This window comes from Paroedura picta, chromosome 2 (assembly GCF_049243985.1).
Source record: "Paroedura picta isolate Pp20150507F chromosome 2, Ppicta_v3.0, whole genome shotgun sequence".
In the NCBI taxonomy this organism is placed as follows: Eukaryota; Metazoa; Chordata; class Lepidosauria; order Squamata; family Gekkonidae; genus Paroedura; species Paroedura picta.
Window position 1 is genome coordinate 43917976 of NC_135370.1, and position 19218 is coordinate 43937193.

Below are 19218 nucleotides of genomic sequence, written 5' to 3' on the forward strand. Positions count from 1 at the left end.
CCAAAGATGTAGTGCCTGAACGTCACCAGCAAAGGAGAGTGGTATATATTCCCCAGAATCTACATCATTCATTTCAACTCATCTTATTAACAATTTACACAACTCTGGTGCCAGCATCAGTGCTGGTTCCCAACCTAAAAAGGAAGACGAGTCAGACTGAGGGACCAATTGTGGGTGCACAGAGACCTAAGTTATAAGCAGGCAGAACAGGGGAGATTATACAATGTTGTCATTGCTTTCCTGGCACCCAAAAGCCTTAATTCGCATATTTCCATGCTTCTTGGTGTCCAAATAATTTGAATACAGCTCTATAGGTCACAATTTCTTACCAGGGTTTAGCAATTACTTGTTGGTTCACAGTAGAATGGCGTAATTTCCTAGCATGGTGGCAGTAAATGTCAAATGCAGTAACTAATTTTTAAATCTTTTTAAACACTGGCTTGGTTTGTTTTATTATGGAAGCTTTACTGGACAGCATGACCTACTATCAGGCTGTGTTAAGTTTAGAGGAAACATGGGAGAGTCAAAAGATTTCCCTATGAATATTCCCTACACAGTGAAGTACACAGGTCTAGCTGTGGAGGACTCCTAGATGCTCAAGGAAAAAAGGGGGACATATTTTCTTTGTTAAACAGGTCCTCTACAAAGGCTGCTTGAATTTGCTTCATAAACATTCAAACGGAAGCAATCCGAGTGCTTTGGCCTGGTATCAGGTAGTGAAAGCTTCCAGCAAACTCGATGTTCAACCTGACTTACAATATCAGAGTCTCCATAAAAAGCCGCCAGATCCAAGGGAGTTCTTCCATTCTTGTCGGTCTGGTCGATGGTGGCATTTTTTTCAACCAAACATTGAACCACATTTTTGTGTCCTTTGAGGCAAGCCCAGCTCAGTGCTGTCAGACCCTCTTTATCCAGCAACGAAATGTCTGCACCTTTAAAATACAAGTACACAAAAGCATTTTTAAAAGAGAAAAAAGTCCCCTAAGCACAAATTCACAGTCCTAACTCTAATAATTAAGCCAACTTTTCATTCTTAGTTTTCTATGTAACTGACCAAAAAAAGTTGTGAGAATTTGATTCTCATGTAAGTAGCACACAAAAACGTCTAATGTTAAAGCTCCATGTTGTGGCATGATTTGGAGAAAGTCATGCTTTCAGGGAAGATTTTGTCCAGGAGAATTGATCTTGGTCCTATGGAGATTAGTTGTAACAGTAGAAGATCTCCAGGTGCTACCTGGGGGCTGTGAACCCCTACCATATGGCATACTATTTCAGAATCCTCCTAACTCCCAGCAGCAGCTGGTATGGGGAGGGTATGAGGATCCTGGAGGAAGGTGCTAAACAACACTTCTATGTACTCATTTCATCCATGAATGCTTTAGATTTAATTCATTTATTGTTTGCTAATTTGTATTAATAGAAGCATTTTCACAATCCTCAAAGTCAAAGCGTGCGTGATCCCGGCCAAAGGTTGCCCCCGGAAAGTGACTTCTGAGTAGATTCCCCCCTCCCTCTCCACCAAGCCTCCAAACTCTCCAAACAATGCAATTTCCCTCCACCTCCAAAGCTCTCAAGACGGGGGGGGGGGGGGGTGGCCTCCTCTCCTGGGGGAAGGTAGGCTCAGAGGCAGGATGAGTGAGAGATTCCTGAGTAAGGGGTACAGAATGGCCTGCCTTGAGTGGTCTGTGGCCACTCAAAGTTGGCCTGTGGGCAGAGCTGGAACGCAGAAGAGGCCATGTAGGCGGTCAAGGACTAGGGGGATCCCAGCCAGGCCTAGCAGTTTGTTGCAAACCCCTGAAGGGCAGGTGGAGGGATGGCAGCTGCTCTCTGGGGTGGCCAGCTTCAGCAGTGGAAAGGACTCCTGGAAAGGGGCAGACAGGAGGCGGGGAAGCTACAGGCCTCTGTTGAGGCCCCTTGAGAGGGTGAGAAGGATGTCCTGATGTGCCCACTTGGTGTATGGGTGACTTCAGTGGGCTGCCACCAGCCTTGGCCTAGGGAGGGGAGGTCGTTCTCTCTAGTCTCTGGCCCACTCAAGGGACTTTCTCCCCGAGTTGGGGCACGTGATGGTTGCAGCCCGACTCAAGAGCAAAGGATCTGCTTTGGACTTGGCACAATTGGTCTGCCCCCAAAGCAGAGGAGGCTTTGCTAAAGCAGGGGGAGGAAGATGCCCGTGCTCCCAGCATCCGGAGGCCCCACGGGTGGAGAGCTTCCAATGGAGCAGGAACCCTAGGATATGGGGAGGGGAATGATCCTCCAAACATCCCCAGATCCCTCCGCTTCCAGAGCACAATGGGCATGCTTGACGCCTCTCTCTAGGTTCTGGGGCAAACATCTGGTGAACGGGAACGGGAACCTCGCCTATCTTGAATAATCTGATGCAGGATCTGCTCGTAATCTGAAATGAACCAAAATAAATAAAATCAAACAGAAAACAGAAGTCGTAGGTGGCTGAGGGATAGTCTGTGCCAGTGAGACAGGGCACTCCATACTTGTCCTCACCAGAGGCCTCTCACAGTGTCTGAACACTTCCCCCACTGCCAGCCACGCTTCCTTGAGCCATAGGAAGGTGCCCAGGAGATGTCGTCTCAACGGGACAAAGCAGAAGCTCCCAGGCAGGATTGGGGCCATGTGGTTGACGGGCGACCCACAGTCAGCATAGTATCAAGCAGGTAAGCAATGGACGGAGCGGGAGTGGCAGCTAGCCTCAGCTGAAATGGCCACCTCCCTCTCTCAGATGCTTCGTGGAATCCTTATTGTCACAGGAGGCCCCAGAGATTGTGGCCTCCCTTACTGGAAACCTCGACCAGGAGGAGTTTGGCTCCTCACCACAGCTGAGGTAATCCTGGTGCCTGCCCAAACCTTGTGCCAGTCCCCCCCCCCTCACGCTTTCATCATGTACTTCCTCTGCACAGCTTGGCTGTGGTGACCACGTAAGATGTTTCACATCAAAAATATGCATTGAAGCAGCTTGTTTGTTGACCTTTCAAGGTGGCTGGAAATGCCTGAGAAAAATGAGCAGAGATCATTTGAGCAGCGAATTGTTTTACCTTTGGAAATTAGAAATTCTACAGTGCTGAGATGTCCCTCGCAAGAAGCCACCATCAGTGGTGTCCGGCCTTGTTTGTCACTGAGATTTACATCAGCCCCATGTTCCAGGAGAAGTTTTGCAATCTGAAAAAAGAGAAGTGTACATAAATTGCCATTGCACTCTTGCATATGCATATCCTTTGAAGGCACATCCAGCAGCAAACCCATGCTGTTCGTTCAGGTAGGACACAGGAATTTTCTCTCTCTGGAAATGTGAAAATCACCCTCTGTACAGAATGAATCCATCTATTCCTATTACATTCTACAAGCAAAGAACCAGTCCGCATAGTGTAGTGTTTAAGAGTGGCAGACTCTAATGATGAATCTGATTCAACTCTCCACTCCTCCACAAGCTCTCAGCTGGATGACCTTGGGCCAGTCACAGTTCTCTTAGAGTTGTTCTTGCTGAGCAGTTCTCTCACAGAGCTATCTGAGCCCCACCTACCTCACTGTTAGGAGGAGAGGAAGGGAGAGGTATTTGGAAGCATCTTTGGGGCTCCTTTGGGTAGTGAAAAGGGGAGTATAAAAAAACCAGCTCTGCTATCTTCTTGTTCTTGTTGGTTCAAATACCCCGGGCTTTGCAGATCTTCCAAAAGCAATAATAAAAAAAATGCCTGTCTGACTCCATCTTAACAAGGGTTGGGCACTTTGGCGGCTGAAGTGGCCGGTTTCTCCAGGCGCAGCCAGCGTTGTGCTGTGTGTGGGGGGGAGGCGTGGGTGTCAGTGGAGCCCCACACCTGCGTGTGTGCGCCTGCCGATGCGCTGACAGCCGCCCATCCCCCCCCCAGCCGCTTCGGGCGCCAAAACACCCAACCCTATCTTAACATCATAGACGTTCCCCGTATTCCAAAAGTTAGGCTGTTCTATTCATCAGGTTGCCCCACCTGCCAGTGTCCTTGGCGCACAGCACAGAAGAGTGGAGGGATCCCTCTCCTGTTATTTCTCATGACTAGAGCGCCGTGTTCGAGAAGAAGTTCACATGTGTCCAGTTTTCCTCTCCCAGCAGCAGCTGTCAAAGCTAAGAGAGAAAGAAAAGCATTCAGTCTACCAACTTTAAGCCCATGAAAAAGGATTACGATGCAAAACTTCCACGTATGTTTATTAGCAATGTTAATTTGAAAGATAAGCCTGTTCATACCCAAAAGCTTAGTCATTCTCAGATACTAGCATTACTTAAAATGGCAGATGGCAGAGATGGCTGAACTTTCTGAGCCAGCATGGCACAGTGGTTAAGAGTGGTGGCTTCTAATCTGCTGAACTGGGTTTGATTCCCCACTTCCCCACATGCAGCCAGTTGGGTGACCTTGGGCTTGTTAAAGCCCTGATAGAGCTGTTCTTACAGAGCAATCCTGTCATGGCTCTTTCAGCCCCACCTACCTCACAGGGTGTCTGTTTTGGGGAGAGGAAGGGAAGGTGACTGTAAGCCCCTTTGAGCCTCCTTCCGGCAGTGAAAAACGGGATATAAAAACCAACTTCTACGACGTGGCAACAAATTGTGGAAGCATTTGTACCTGTCTTATACAATTATAGACACATATCTAGAAATGTTAAAACTCTACACACAATGCCACTAGTCTTAATGACTGGAGATTAAAAAGACAGATATTCCTACCCACTAGTTCACCCAAGTCTGTGCTTATAATGCCATCTCATCGGACTCCACTTGAATTTCCATTGCTGACTCTTTTGACTCATCTTTAACACAACAACATCAGCTTTCTTATTCCTACTCTGGAAATAGCACAGAGATTATAGCAGTCTTTTGCCAGTGGTAATTCTTTCCCTTGCTTCTAGCCAAGCACTGCCATCACTTATGGATGAGCCAGATCGACTGAGAAGGTGGTTTTGATTCTGGACCTATGAACCTCTTATAGCCTCTTGTCCTAGCTGGACTGACCAAAGCATAGAAAAATAGAGTTGGAAGGGGCCATACAGGCCATCTAGTCCAACCCCCTGCTCTATGCAGGATCAGCCCTAAGCATCCTAAAGCATCCAAGAAAAGTGTGTATCCAACCTTTGCTTGAAGACTGCCAGTGAGGGGGAGCTCACCACCTCCTTAGGCAGCCTATTCCACTGCTGAACTACTCTGACTGTGAAATTTTTTTCCTGATAACTAGCCTATATCGTTGTACTTGTAGTTTAAACCCATTACTGCATGTCCTCTCCTCTGCAGCCAATGGGAACAGCATCCTGCCCTCCTCCAAGTGACAACCTTTCAAATACTTAAAGAGGGCTATCATGTCCCCTCTCAACCTCCTTTTCTCCAGGCTGAACATTCCCAAGTCCCTCAACCTATCTTCATAGGGCTTGGTCCCTTGGAAACTTAAGATTTGTTTACTTGGATTTTAGTAAAGCTTTTGATAAGGTTCCCCATTATGTTCTGATGCATAAATTGAAGGACTGCAATCTGGATTTTCAGATAGGTGGATAGGGAATTGGTTAGAGAACCGCACTCAAAGAGTTGTTGTCAATGGTGTTTCATCAGACTGGAGGGAGGTGAGTAGCAGGGTACCTCAGGGCTCGGTCTGGTACTTTTTAACATATTTATTAATGATCTAGATGAGGGGGTGGAAGGACTACTCATCAAGTTTACAGATGACACCAAATTGCTGGCAGTGGCTCATGGGAATTGTAGTTCATGGACATCTGGAGGACCACAGGTTGACTACCCCTGTCTCAGGGTACCTAACTATCCTACACACACATAAAATCTGATTTTGGTGGCAGAAGTCTGTATGTTTCACAACTTGATACACATGCATCATGGGATGCTTCTTTTATTTAGATTCCATGTCCTCTTTTTGCATCTTTAATAACTGGTGTGTGTAATTAGGTCACTTTCATTTGGAGAGAGTGAGGGGGTGGTTCTCTTCACAGCACTTAAAGATGCTTCTTCTGGATGGGGGGGATCTTATGGGAAACCTTTTGTGGCTTATATTATTTGCGGGGAGGCAAATACCTTAATCACAAAATCATACACACAAAAATTGTTGTGGGGTCGTTTTATGCCCTAAGCCTAAGTGATGATTTTGTATTATAGAAAGAAAATCTAAGTGCTATACTTTCAGGAGATTGTTTAAAAATGGGGAAATAATTTTTTGTAACATTCACTCTAACAACTGAAATAAGCATAATGAACATTCTTTGTACAATCAATTAGATACTGGAGTTAAATTACATATATAAAACACAGGAAAGCAAATCTGAACATAAGGCAGGAAAGAGGGATCACTATGGGAACACCATCCAAATCAAAACAAGAACCAAAACACCCTACACCCACTGGCAGAAGACAGCGATAGAAGACGACGGAGAAATAACTCTTGGGAAGAAGAAGAGTTGAGTTTTTGTACCCTGCTTTTCACTACCCGAAGAAGTCTTAAAGTGGCTTACAACTGCCTTCCCTTCCTCTCCCCACAATAACCTGTGAGGTACGTGGAGATGAGAGAGCTCTGAGAGAACTGTGACTGGCCCAAGGTCACCCAGCTGGCTGCACGTAGAGGAGGAGTGGGGAATCAAACCCAGTTCTCCAGATTAGAGGCCACCATTCTTAACCGCTACACCAAGCTGGCTCTTGGAGTTCCACAGTCTTGGCACCATGACCAGGTGAGAAGAAATTAACCCTTCAAAATGGGTGAATGTCCACTGTATCACTTAAAAAATTAATCAACCCATTCAAGTATTTCCATTACCAGGCTCTCAATTTTTATCTATGAAGCTTGAAAATATACTTATTTTAGTTTCCCATCATGAATTGTTTCTTGGTCATTAGGCACACATTAGCTTTTAAATCTTTTACATGCAGCTAAAATTAACACAGCTTCTCATTGCTGGAATCCTTTGTGTACAGACACAGTCAAGTAGGTAGAAGTGTTGCAGAAACAATACTGCTTATACGCTAGCAAATGGAAAAACACTCAGAGGTGGGGTCATAACTAAAGCAGCCCATTCGGGTGGCCACTGGCCTGCATTTACCTCTCTCCCAATTACAATTAGATTATTTCTGCAGGTACTACCTGTTTCTTTCCTGTCTGCAGGTACTTGGAGCCTAGGTGAGCTACCGGCACGAGTCTTTGGGTGAGAGCCAAAGGGTTCTTGGCCCTCTGGCTTCCGGCCCAGACTCACAGTGCATGGCCATTGTGTGAATTGTCCCATGGGGTTCAGAACCTGCTCATGTTGCTATCATGCTGTCCATTTTCTTCATTTAAATGGTGTCTTGTTTGTTTAAGCTGCTGTTTTGTTTTTAATTGTATTTGGATGTTTTGTACACTGCTCTAAGTCCCCATTGGGGAGAAAAGGAGAGTAACAAATTTCCTACATAATTTACTCTGAATGCCTGGATAGTCTTTCCAAAAAGCAGGACTATAAAAAGTAGTTTGCTTCTTTTTTAAAATGGCATTTTATATGTACAATTAGGGCTTTGTTGACCATTTAGACTCAAACAGTCTCACCATTTTTATTTTGATTTTTACATTCTTTGTTTTTAAGTACTGGTAATGCAAGACCCTCTTGCGGCGCAGGGTGGTAAGGCAGCCAACATGCTGTCTGAAGCTCTGACCAGGAGGCTAGGAGTTCAATCCCAGCAGCCGGCTCAAGGTTGACTCAGCCTTTCATCCCTCCGAGGTCGGTAAAATGAGTACCCAGCTTGCTGGGGGGTAAATAGTAATGACTGGGGAAGGTACTGGCAAGGCCACCCTGTATTGAGTCTGCCATGAAAACGATAGAGGGCGTCACCCCAAGGGTCAGACATGACTCGGTGCTTGCACAGGGGATACCTTTACCTAATGCAAGACCAAGCTTGTCACTCTTCTAAAAAACAAAATCCCCCAAACCTTCTTGCCTTTTATCTCACTATCACTCACAGCTCTCCGAATTCTTGGGGGACATTTAAGATATAGCAAACAATGTGTCCCAAATACACCATGTTTGGAAATAACCAGGACTGAAGAATTGCCTGCAGGGGGTTTAAGCAAACCAGATCCCTGGACAAAACTCTGTAGGAATGCCTACTACTCCGCTGAAAGGGCCCACTTCTGACTTGTCTAACGCATTCAGCAAAAGCTTTTTCTACTCTGAGGTGTTTTTTTCTCTCTCTCAAGGCATAGAGAATGTAAATGAGCAAGCTAAACAACCAACTTATCAAATCAAAATGGAAAATATGAGAGCAGCCCATTAGGTTAAAGGGAAACTAATAATCTTTGTCAGATCTTTGGTCCACTGCCAAGACTGTTGAGGGAAGTGGTAACTCAGAGTGAGGGAGAGGAAATTCTGAAGACAGAGTAAATACAATGGTTGGAAGTTGCTGTAACACAATATAATGCGATAAGCTGCCTCATACATTTTTGTTGCATTTGAGGTGCTATTTTGGGAGTGTCTCTATTCCACAGATGCTTTCTACACAAAAACATAGCCTTGCATTTCATTCTATTCAGGCCTAGTAATTTCTCTTGAAATCATGCAAGGGGCCAGTTTTGAAACTGAACAGTTTAGTCTACATTTTTAAAAATAATGCATTATTGTAAACACAGTGGCCTTCTCTTCCCCCCAAAAGCCCCATAACTGAATGTTCATATACAAATTAGAGCTACCAGCTCATTAAAGCAATTTCAGATAAAAATTAGTTTTAGTTCATTACATATGCATCCTTATCCATGGTTCCTCTATATATTTTGGAAACTGCCCATATATTTTGGAAACTGCTTATGCTGCCACGCCAATGCTCAAAAGTAGTGCCACCGACACAAGGCCCAGACAGCAGCCTTCGCTCCGAGCAGCACATGGCAGACGGTGGCACAGGGGACTCTTCAAAAGGACCTACTGCTGCACAGGCGGGGCCACACCAGCCGCTGCTGCCTGCTATGTCATTGGTTACCTGGCTAGGGGCCCACCTGCGCACCACCCAATGCCACTATTGTGGGGGGGGCCTCCACGGGCCTCCCCCCCACTTTCTTACCACTAGCGCCCACTGCATTTCTCTGTGCAGCGGGCATAACTGCTAGTATCATACATATATGATTCATCAGATACAGTTTTTTCAAGGTTGGGAGTTTTTAGGAATGATTTCAGGAAGGTAAAAGAGGTTAAAATTAAGTATAAACAAGTGGGGACCCACAAGAACTTGCAGGAGGCATCTCATTCCTTCCTCCCCCACTATTTCCTCTTTCCTTTTTTAGGTTTAAATGGCCTGAACAGCCAAACTGGACAGAAGTCAAGTAAATGGTTCAGAAGCTCTAAACCAATTTTGGCTCATAAACTGGTTCGTGCCCATCCCTAGCCTGTTCCCTCCCTTTAAAAAATTTCAAAAAAAATCCCACAGCTTTATAAATTAATTTATGCTGTATTCTACTAATGATGACGAAGTCACCACTCAACCATAATTTACAATTTTTCCATTCTTTTTAACGAATGAACCATCTAAAAGTGACTATCTGTTCTATGTTCACTACGATCTAATATTCGCCCATTTTTATGGCATGTGTCCCCCCAATAAAGTATCAAACAGCATTGAATGTCCTTATCACTGTACTTCCTCGCAATCCACAAGCATTTTCTGTACCATTCCTATTTCCTTCAAGCACGTTTTTTAACTGTCTGATATTTTTGAAAAATTAAGAAATGTGCATCACCATACTTCTGCATATTTGAAATAAATTAGTGTAACAATAATATATATGTATATATAATATACCTTTTCAAAAGCCATATGCCTATTCAAGTTTGCAATAATTGCTGTTCCATTCACAATGAAAAATATCAGCAATGGCATCTGGTCTAAATTTTACTATAAATTTTACATGACCCAATTGGTTTGGAAGCCCTCCACATATACATACCAGTTTCACCCCACAGGGTATCAGTTTCATTGATGTCTATTTCAGGCTCCTTTTCCATCCTTATCAGAAAACGAACCACCTGTCAAGGAGAAAGAAAGCATTTAATCAGCAATACAGAAAAACAAAACAAATAACTGGACAGTTATCAGGTTGATCTCTACAGCACCTCAATAGTGGTGGATAGATCCATAAACAACAAGCGACATGTAATGGGCATAGTAAACTTCAAAGGCTATTCATTGAATATACTAATGTCAATATAAGTTGAAGTAGGGTACGAACTTTGTTAGAGGGCATCTTTTTCCCATGTCACTCAAACAAGTTCTGTAAACAGTGTGTGTGTGTGTATATATATACAGCATTCTGAGTTATTTTGGCAAAGGAGTCTTTCAATGAAACTATTGATTGATCAACCAACTGACTGACCTGCGCATGCTGGCAGGGGCTTTGGGGAGGGGAGAGCCAGTTTGGTGTAGTGGTCAGGAGTGCAGACTTCTAATCTGGAATGCCGGGTTCAATTCTGCACTCCCCCACATGCAGCCAGCTGGGTGACCTTGGGCTCACCACACCACTTATAAAGCTGTTCTGACCGAGTAGTGATATCAGGACTCTCTCAGCCTCACCCACCTGTCTGTCGTGGGGAGAGGAAAGGGAAGGCCACCCTGATCTATATGATTCCTCTGCCACATGTTGCTGCAAGGGAATATTTACCTCTGAGGGCACAGAGTGTGCCTCTAAAATATGCTACATAATCTCTCTCTATACTTAGGAATTCTTCTGTGACTGATACTCAGACGTACTAAAGAGATGAGGCAATGTGGAAAAGATTTCTTGAATATAAAACTCTTCCTCGAAGACATGCTTAATTAAAAACAAAAACTTGGACAGATTGCTGGTGGTTGGAGATCATTCGGTGGGGGTAGGGAACAGTTTTTAAAACTATAGTTTTAAAATGTGTTTTATTTGCATTTTGTGGATGTAGTTTTGACATACAGTAGTGGTACCCAGCCTAAGTCTTTATAATTGAAAAACCAGAAATAACTATTAATACATATCTTTATCCTGTAAATGCAGAGTTAATTTTGCATATAATCTCTTAATACTAGTACATTACTAGTACATTACTCCAATATAAATTAATTTTCGGCCTCACTAGAAACAAGAGTTTAAGCAAACAAGAACTTGTTTATCTTAAGTTTCAGATGTTTTACATGGAAAGTTATTTTAATGAGCTTCCACAAGACCCAAACACAACAATACAATCAAGGGAATGCAAACAAAGCAAGCATATTTGGCATAAAGCCTGTCAAAAATATTTAGTGCTAATAATAATAATAATAATAATAATAATAGGGATAATACCAAAACCTGTAATATTTTAACCCAGACTAAGCTATATCAATGCCCATGTTTCTTCCAAACTCAGCTTCTATTAAGAAAAAAATCTCACTGAAGCATGGCAATATGAAAACAAGCTTAATTTAAATTTGGACTTTTACTTTCAATCCAGACAAATCCTCCATTTATACAGAAATGTTCTGCTTTTAGGAGTGCACGTTGTAAAATAACACCCCCACCCCCTGCCCATGGCAATAAAACATGATTTTTCAAAACGCAGATATACTCGCTTTCATTATGGAGCACGGAATTTGCAAGCTAAGATTAATTGTATGAAAAATACATTAGCAGAGGCAGATGGAGAATAGTACAAACATAATTAATTCCAAGAAATAAACTGCAGTCATACATTCCATCATGGCTAAATAATTCTTTATAGCCACATTGAGAACAGAAATCCTACAGCAGTTTTTAACCCCATTAGTTCGTGTAGTGTGAGCTTGGATGGGCAGGGGAAGCAAGGGGACCTCGGCGCTCTGACAGCTGTCCTGTGCAGTGTCAAAGAGCATTGTGTGAAAGAGGTGCCAACCCTCCACCCATCCGCTCCTTGCTATAGCAGCAACTGAGAAGGGGCAGTCCTCAGTCATGCATGCACACACAGCAACCACCCTCCTGCCACCACCCGGGATAGAGAAACACTTTCTTGTCGTCCCCCACTTCCAAATGCTTCTTGCATTCCCGAAACCTGAAATTGCTTCAAGTTAGGACCTCCCCCCCTGACCAGTGTGCAGCAGGGACTCTCCTACTCTTTCCATTAATGATCTCCTCCCCAAATATTCTCCCAAAATTCTTCCAGGGTAGTCTATTGCAGAAAAATCCCACTTTTCCTTTTCTCTCTCTCTCTCCCTCCCCTTCCCCCACCTATCCTTCAGAAGCCGGCTGTGGATTTGCCTGCCTTCTCCAACACTCTAGGGATAAAAAAACGGTGTTACAATGCGATTACCTTATTTAATAAAAAACACCATGGGGGGAGAAGGGGGAGGCAAGGGAACATAAAATGAAGGGACGCTATGGGGGGGGGAGGTGCAGGGCATATAGAAGAGGGGAGCAGTAGGACAACTTAACCATGGGAGGGAGGACAAGGAAAGGGGCGTGCCCAAACTCTTAAAATGGCAGGTGCCATGAAAAACCAAGTGTACACATTTCCACACTGAACAGCCCCGAAATAGACCCTGTCAGACCTCGCTTCAAAAAGTGAAAAACGGATTCCTTTGCTGCTGGGCAAGTGAAAAGGTAATTTGGGTGTGTGCCTGATCTGCGCCTGAAAAGATTTTCAGTGCGGAAATTGATTAAAAACTTGACCCTTTAAAACTGCAACTCCAAAAAATATCCCCAGTGCCGAAATGGTCTTTGTGAGAACAAGAAATTTTGTCTTTGTTTTTAAATAACATATTTTCGCTTTCTGCTTACACACTGTACACAGCCTCACTTAATGGAAAATATTGTCCTTCTAACATCTACGCTGCTTCTACAGCAGTTTATACAAGTCACTGAATTACCCCAAGCAATTTCAAAAGGTAATGTCCTTCCAGTAACTCTACCTGACAATGTCCCATGCTCGAAGATGCTGTCAGTGCCTGCTGAAGTGCCTGACGTTTTGTCAGTGAACTCTGAGAATGGGAAGAGGCTGTCCAATCCAGGTTCATCAAATATTCAAGGATATCAGAATGGCCTCTTAAAGCGCTATGGACCAAAGCACATTGGCCCTTTTTGTCCAAGTGATCAATCTAAAGCACCAGTGGGGGAGAGGGAAGAAAAGAGAGATAAGGAAAATCAAAACTGAAGACATATTACCTAAAGGTCAATGAGCAAATCTGAATAAACCACAGTTTTGATAGGTATTAATAAACATTAAGTATTTTTTAAAAGAATGATGAACCATTTTTCCTAGAAAATGCACTCTTTACTTAGAAAAAGTCTAAAAATGAACCAACAACTACAGAATGGGATGCAGAAGTAAAAAAGGGAAATGCATTCTTGGGCTGTATCCACAGAGGCATCACACTGAAATCACAAGATGTCAGAGTCCCTCTGTATGCTGCATTGGTCGGACCACACCCGGAGTACTGTGTATAGTTCAGGAAGACTCACTTCAAAAAGGATGTGGACCAAATTGAGAGGGTGCAGAGGAGAGTGATGAGGATGATCCAGAACCTGGGGACCTAGCCCCATGAGGAAAGGCTAAAGGACTTGGGAATGTTCAGCCTGGAGAATAGGAGGTTGAGAGTGGACATGATGGCTCACTTTAAGCATTTGAAAGGTTGTCACTTGGAGGAGGCCAGGGAGAAGGTTCTGTTGGCAGTAGAGAATAGGACCCCTCAGAGCTACGGCTAGATATCAGGAAAAAAATTCCACAGAGTAGTTCAGCAGTGGAATCATCTGCCTATGAAGGTGATGAGTTCTCCTTTATGGGCGGTCTTTAAGCAGTTGCTAGACAGATACTCAGCATGGATGCTTTAGGATGACCCTGCACTGAACAGGAGGTTGTACTAGGTGGGCTGTACAGCCCCTTCCAACTCTATGGTCCTATGAAGGATACAAAAAGCTGTCCATTTAACATACCTTTGCTCCCTTTTTGCATAGTAGTGAAACTATGTGCATGTGGCCTGCAGCCGCTGCACAACAGAGCGGTGTCATTCCATTCTCAGATGCACCATCGATCATAGCACCAAATTCCAGCAGAAGAAGGACCACTTCTTCGTGGCCGAGGTGAGACTGAACACACAAGATGGGAGCGTTGTTGAGAACTTCGGTCCTGTAATTTACATTTGCACCACCCAAAATCAGCAGACGGCTCACCTAGAAAGACAAATGAAATCTGACTTACCGCCTTTTACAGAATCAAGAGACAAGTTTTTCAGTAAGGTTTGAGCTAAATTTTGAGGTAACAAATTTCAGAACAACAAATAGAACAGATGCATTACCTCCTTAGGTATGCCAGTCAATTTGGTTTCATATAAATCAATACTGTCTAGCAAAAATTGTTACCGCCATTACTCTCCTAAATGGATGACTGGCCTGCCACACTTTTATCATTCTGCAAAATGTGTGAGAATTGTTCAGAACATTTTTATAATAGAAAATAAGGTTATAGCCAGTGGCTGAGAAAATTTAGTTTTCATTGCTTTGTTTCTTGAATATGTTGCACTGTTTTTTACTGCATTATTCCATGGTTTTTAATTCCAGCTGTTACATTGTCTGCCTTGTACTGTTTTTAGCACATTTTATCTATTGTTTTAAACCAGTTTTATTCAGTGCTGACTATTGTTCTTACTGTATTGTTTTAACAGTGAAATATTTCTTGAACAGGAGTGGTTTAAGGATTCATGGGGCTCTAGCAGAGTACAACTGCAATGGGAGCAGCCAGACTGAGAACAGAGGGGTCCCCAACTATGGAAAGGGGTATCATTCCACATGTCCTTAAAGAAGGCCAAGGGGGGGTGGGGAGAGGCTATAGCCCGGATCAATAGGGAGGAAGGCACTACACAGGGACCCTGAAAGTGCAGGGTCCATAACATGAGCTACATGGATAAACTGTCCCTGTTCTTGAATCCGACTGCTCTTCAATGCAATTTCATAAACAACAATTTCTGTGTTGTCATGAGTCACCCATTCATGCCAGACTATTGCTGCAGGCTGCTGGCGCTTATGGTGACCACAATGGCAATGCCACATACACACAGATGCAACATTTTAAAGCTTATTGTAGAGCCTCTGGTAAGGGAACAGGAGACACCGATCAAGCATACACGGCTTTTGCTTGTGTTTTCCTGATAGTATTTTAAGCATTAGTTAGAAACCTAAAGGTTGAGATGCAATTTTTTCTGTTTTAAATACAAATATTTATTACAATTATATGCACAGAATAAAAGCAACAAACATTGATAAAATCGCAGTTATATATACTGTGTAATACAGTAAATACAAAATCAACCGTAACATATGAGGAGCAAAGGCCAGACATATTTTGACCCTAGGGGATCTTCCTCAGAAGTCACATAAGTTAAAATGCATTTATATTACATGGAGTATATAAATATAACATTAGAACTTAATAGGTGGAAGAAAATATAGAAAATGATGCTCCAATCTTGGTGTTCAGTGGTTAAGAGTGGCGGCTTCTAAACTGGCAAGCCAGGTTTGATTCCCCACTCTTCCACATGCAGCTTAGTTTATCTATGGCTGTAATTCAAAATTTTACCTCTAAATACAGCACAGCATCATTTTACTGAAGGGGCCCCCAATGTACTGCTCAATAGTGTCATGGTGCTCAGAGGTACCTTTCATGATGCCTGCCAAATGTTAGAAAGTTGGTGGTGTCCAAGACACGCATATATTTATAGAGTGGGGAATGGCTTGCAAGAAATTGATAAGGTGGCGAAAGGATCGTTTGCCAATGTTTATAAGGTAATTTAACCTTTTAGAATTCATGGCAGACAACAACGAGTAATAAAAAGAAATAGACAAACATATCAGGCACACTAACAGTCAACTGGATAGAAATTCAAAGAGGGAAAAGGGTTGCAATAAGTATATTTTCCAGTCCTGGAGAATGGAGAGGCAGAGGTACAACACAGCCAGCCAGGAGCATGAAGGGTGATCAGAATGGGTCCCGGATCAGAAGCACACTGTGGCTTGGCAAAGCTAGAGTTTTTGTATCTTTTTGGGAGGATGGAGTCATGCTTGGCTCATGATGGGAGCGTGATAGGGGCAAGTTGAGTGCATGATGGAATTGTCCATGATTGAGACAATTGAGACAATGGAATTGTCCATGATTGAGAAGCCTGGCTCGGTCTGGAGATGAGTGCTGATGCGCACAAAGAAAGGGAACCATCCTGTCTCAATAAGCCCAGCTGTTTGGGTGGGGCGGTGGTTTCCCCTGGCACATTGGCTTAGGTAGAGTCAGAGGTGAGAAGACAAAGGAACTTGCCTAGAAGCATCTAGGAAAACTTGAGTCTGCCGGCCCTTTGATCAGCAATACAATGTGGTGGGGTGGGGGAGAGAGGAAGGTGGGATTGTGTCTCAGGCTACAGCTGACATGTCGAACCTGTGGCTAAGAACAAGCTGAAGAGAAGATGGAGTCTGGCCCAGCTGGGTCTCGGCAGACTTTAGCAGTGTCTGGCTTTGCGTAAACCTAGACGGTTGAAGGGTGCCACTGGTTGTTGGGGACAGTATCCCAGTCTATTGAGCGAGGTCCTGCCATATGCAACAGTGGGGCTTTTGCTCAGCAAGATGTCTGAATGGCCATTAGGCATCTAATTGGCTGTGCAGATTTTTTAAAAAGTTGCCTTGGCATCACTACAACACAAGGATATTCTCTTTTTGAATGAAGGGAAGCAGCAGCCATTTTGTGGATGGCACTGTTTTCTGCATCAGCCATTTCATGGCTGTTCCTACCAGGCTGTGTCAAAATTCAAAAGGTGCCTGCAGGGTCAAAAACGTTGGTGGTCCCTTTTCTACTGAAACCAAACCAATCAATGAAAACAAGAATGAATCAAAATCTTCTTTTCTTAGCCTATATATCACAATGAAAATTGCCAGCAAAATTATTATTCCTAACGGTTTCCCAAATTAACCCCTTGAGGGTAGTCCCTTAAAGAAAAATAAAGCTGGAATTAAAAACACTGATGCAAACTTGGAAGTTAAGGAACTGAGATATTTAGGACCAAGGCAATAACATTGTCTTTACATGTTCCTAATTATCTATATTTCTTTGGGAAATTTATTTTGATCATCTATTTCATGTGCCACTTAAAAAATGATTTCCTACAGATACTTCAGAGGAAAAGCCTAATACAATGCCCTCCAAAGACCAAGCAAATTAACTGTAATTAAACTAACTCATACTTTTCAATATAAATGCACTGCACATCTGAAACACCCTGCGTATCCTTGATTAAATCACAAATGTGTGGAGAAGTACCCTCAGCATTTAAGATGCGTGCAGCCTGAAATCTTCCTCCTCCTCTCCTTTGCTCTGTACTCATATCATTGCTACAAATACATTGCACCTTCACTTATCTAGACGTTTACTAAATAGAAAGCATGGATTAATAAAATTGTACTTGCTAACTAAAAGTAAATAAATCTCATGCACTGTGCTATCCCCTGCTGCTCTCATTTGTGATATGGCTAGTCACAGTTATCCCTCTTATTTGCTAGCTGCAGGAAATTTTATCTCAAAAACTGGCAAGAAGGCTGTAGATCCTCACAAAGTTTCTGTACAAAGGCAAGCATAGCCAATATATAGAGCAGCCTTTCTCAATTTTTTTACTGTTAAGAAACCCCAGAAGTGCCACGATTGTACAGAATATGGTTAGGAAGCATTGCTGTGTGCATGTCTACCTGGGACCCTCCCTTCCCACTCCCTCCAGGCCCATCATTGGCCTTTTTTTGGGGGGGGGGATGCTGGGAAACAGGTCAACATGACCATATATTGTCATAGTATCTGATAAATGCTTAACAATTTTTTAAAAATGTATTAAAAATTAATGAACTCCCACTGATTCAGGAAATGCTTCCAGGACCGTTAAGAAACCCCAAGGTATCATGAAACACTGGTTGAGAAAGCCAGGTAATGAATTATGAAAAACCTATTCCTATAAAAAGGAACCTGATAGTAGGAACTCTCAAAGATACATGGTTGACATATTTCCCTTTCTCATATAGTGTTTAAGAGGTCATCTAAAGATGTAGTAGATATAATAAAAGCATGGAGACCATTGTATCTATCTCATCCTTATCCATGGTTCCTCTATATATTTGTCAAACAGCCTGGGGGGTGGAACATGTCCAGCTGTCCGAGTTGGAATAGGGCCAGTCAGGGTACAACCAGCAACACTGGCTTTACCCTAATTGGCCCTGGCCCTTCAGCTCCTGCCCTCCTTCCCTCAGCCATGCCAGAGACAGACACACAGAGTCCTGCCAGACGGAACACGAGCCCTCATTCCTTCCTATCACTCCTGCTGCGAGGGAGGCAGAGAGACACACAGAGAGAGCTGCCCCAAGCTACTGACCAGCCCTGTTTCTCTCCTAAGAACCAGCCCTAATTACCTGCCATGCCTCCTGCTACGAGGCACACAGCAGAGAGGGAGAGAGAGACACACACACAGAGAAATATGGACCTCCCAGTGTCCCCTGGGTCCTAGCACCCATTACATTCCTGATTGCAATGGGCTTCCTTGCTAGTGAATATATTAAAAAAAACCACACATACAAGTATCACTACCCTGCTTTACAGATGAATCATCATGGTTAAGGTTTGCTTTTAGAGAAAAAGAGATGTGTTCCTTCTCTTACCTCCTCCATCCATGTTTGCTTTTTAATTTTTAAAATACTATTAGAGCAGGCTTTCTCAAACATTCTTCAAGCTTTGAGAAACCCCAGAAGTTACACAATCATGCAGGTATAGGGTTGGGTGCTTTGGTGTCTGAAGAGGCCACTTGCACCCGAAGCAGCCAGCGCTGTGTCGCGGGGTGGGGGGAGGGGAGGTGCAGGCGTTGAAGCGGGGAAGCATAGCCATGTACACACCCACCTGGGGACCCTCCCCTTCCCACCCCCTCCAAGTCCATCATTGGCCATTTGGTGGGGTCAACACAACCATGCATACTCATATCATCCAATAAATGTTTAACAAATGTAAATTAATAAATAATTATAAGAAAATTAATACCCCCACCTATTCGGAAAACCCTCCCAGGGCCATTAAGAAACTAGTGTTTCATAAAACCGTGGTCAGGAAAGCCTGTATTACAGGGATAGATTGGTCTTATTCTGCAAAGTTTGCAGGCTGCCATTCACTGGGGAGCGGAGATGATGACGATGAAACAAAGCCAGAGCAGTCTCAGCCTCTTTGTTCTTTCCCCTTCCCCAAAGAAGCACACAGCAGCCCTGCCACCCT

The 19218-nt window shown here is 43.5% G+C and overlaps 1 protein-coding gene across 7 annotated transcripts in view; it reads right to left on the reverse strand.

Moving 5' to 3' along the window:
- TANC1 (tetratricopeptide repeat, ankyrin repeat and coiled-coil containing 1) overlaps window positions 1-19218 on the reverse strand; it is a 184259-nt gene that overhangs the window by 12516 nt on the left and 152525 nt on the right. For all 7 annotated transcript variants that reach the window (XM_077319955.1, XM_077319956.1, XM_077319953.1 and 4 more), the window contains 6 exons: window positions 13881-14117; window positions 12860-13045; window positions 9921-9999; window positions 3972-4105; window positions 3048-3171; window positions 757-932 (listed from right to left, as the gene is read on the reverse strand). In XM_077319955.1, coding sequence (XP_077176070.1) covers window positions 757-932; window positions 3048-3171; window positions 3972-4105; window positions 9921-9999; window positions 12860-13045; window positions 13881-14117 — 936 coding nt within the window. The remainder of the gene's footprint in view (window positions 1-756; window positions 933-3047; window positions 3172-3971; window positions 4106-9920; window positions 10000-12859; window positions 13046-13880; window positions 14118-19218) is intronic.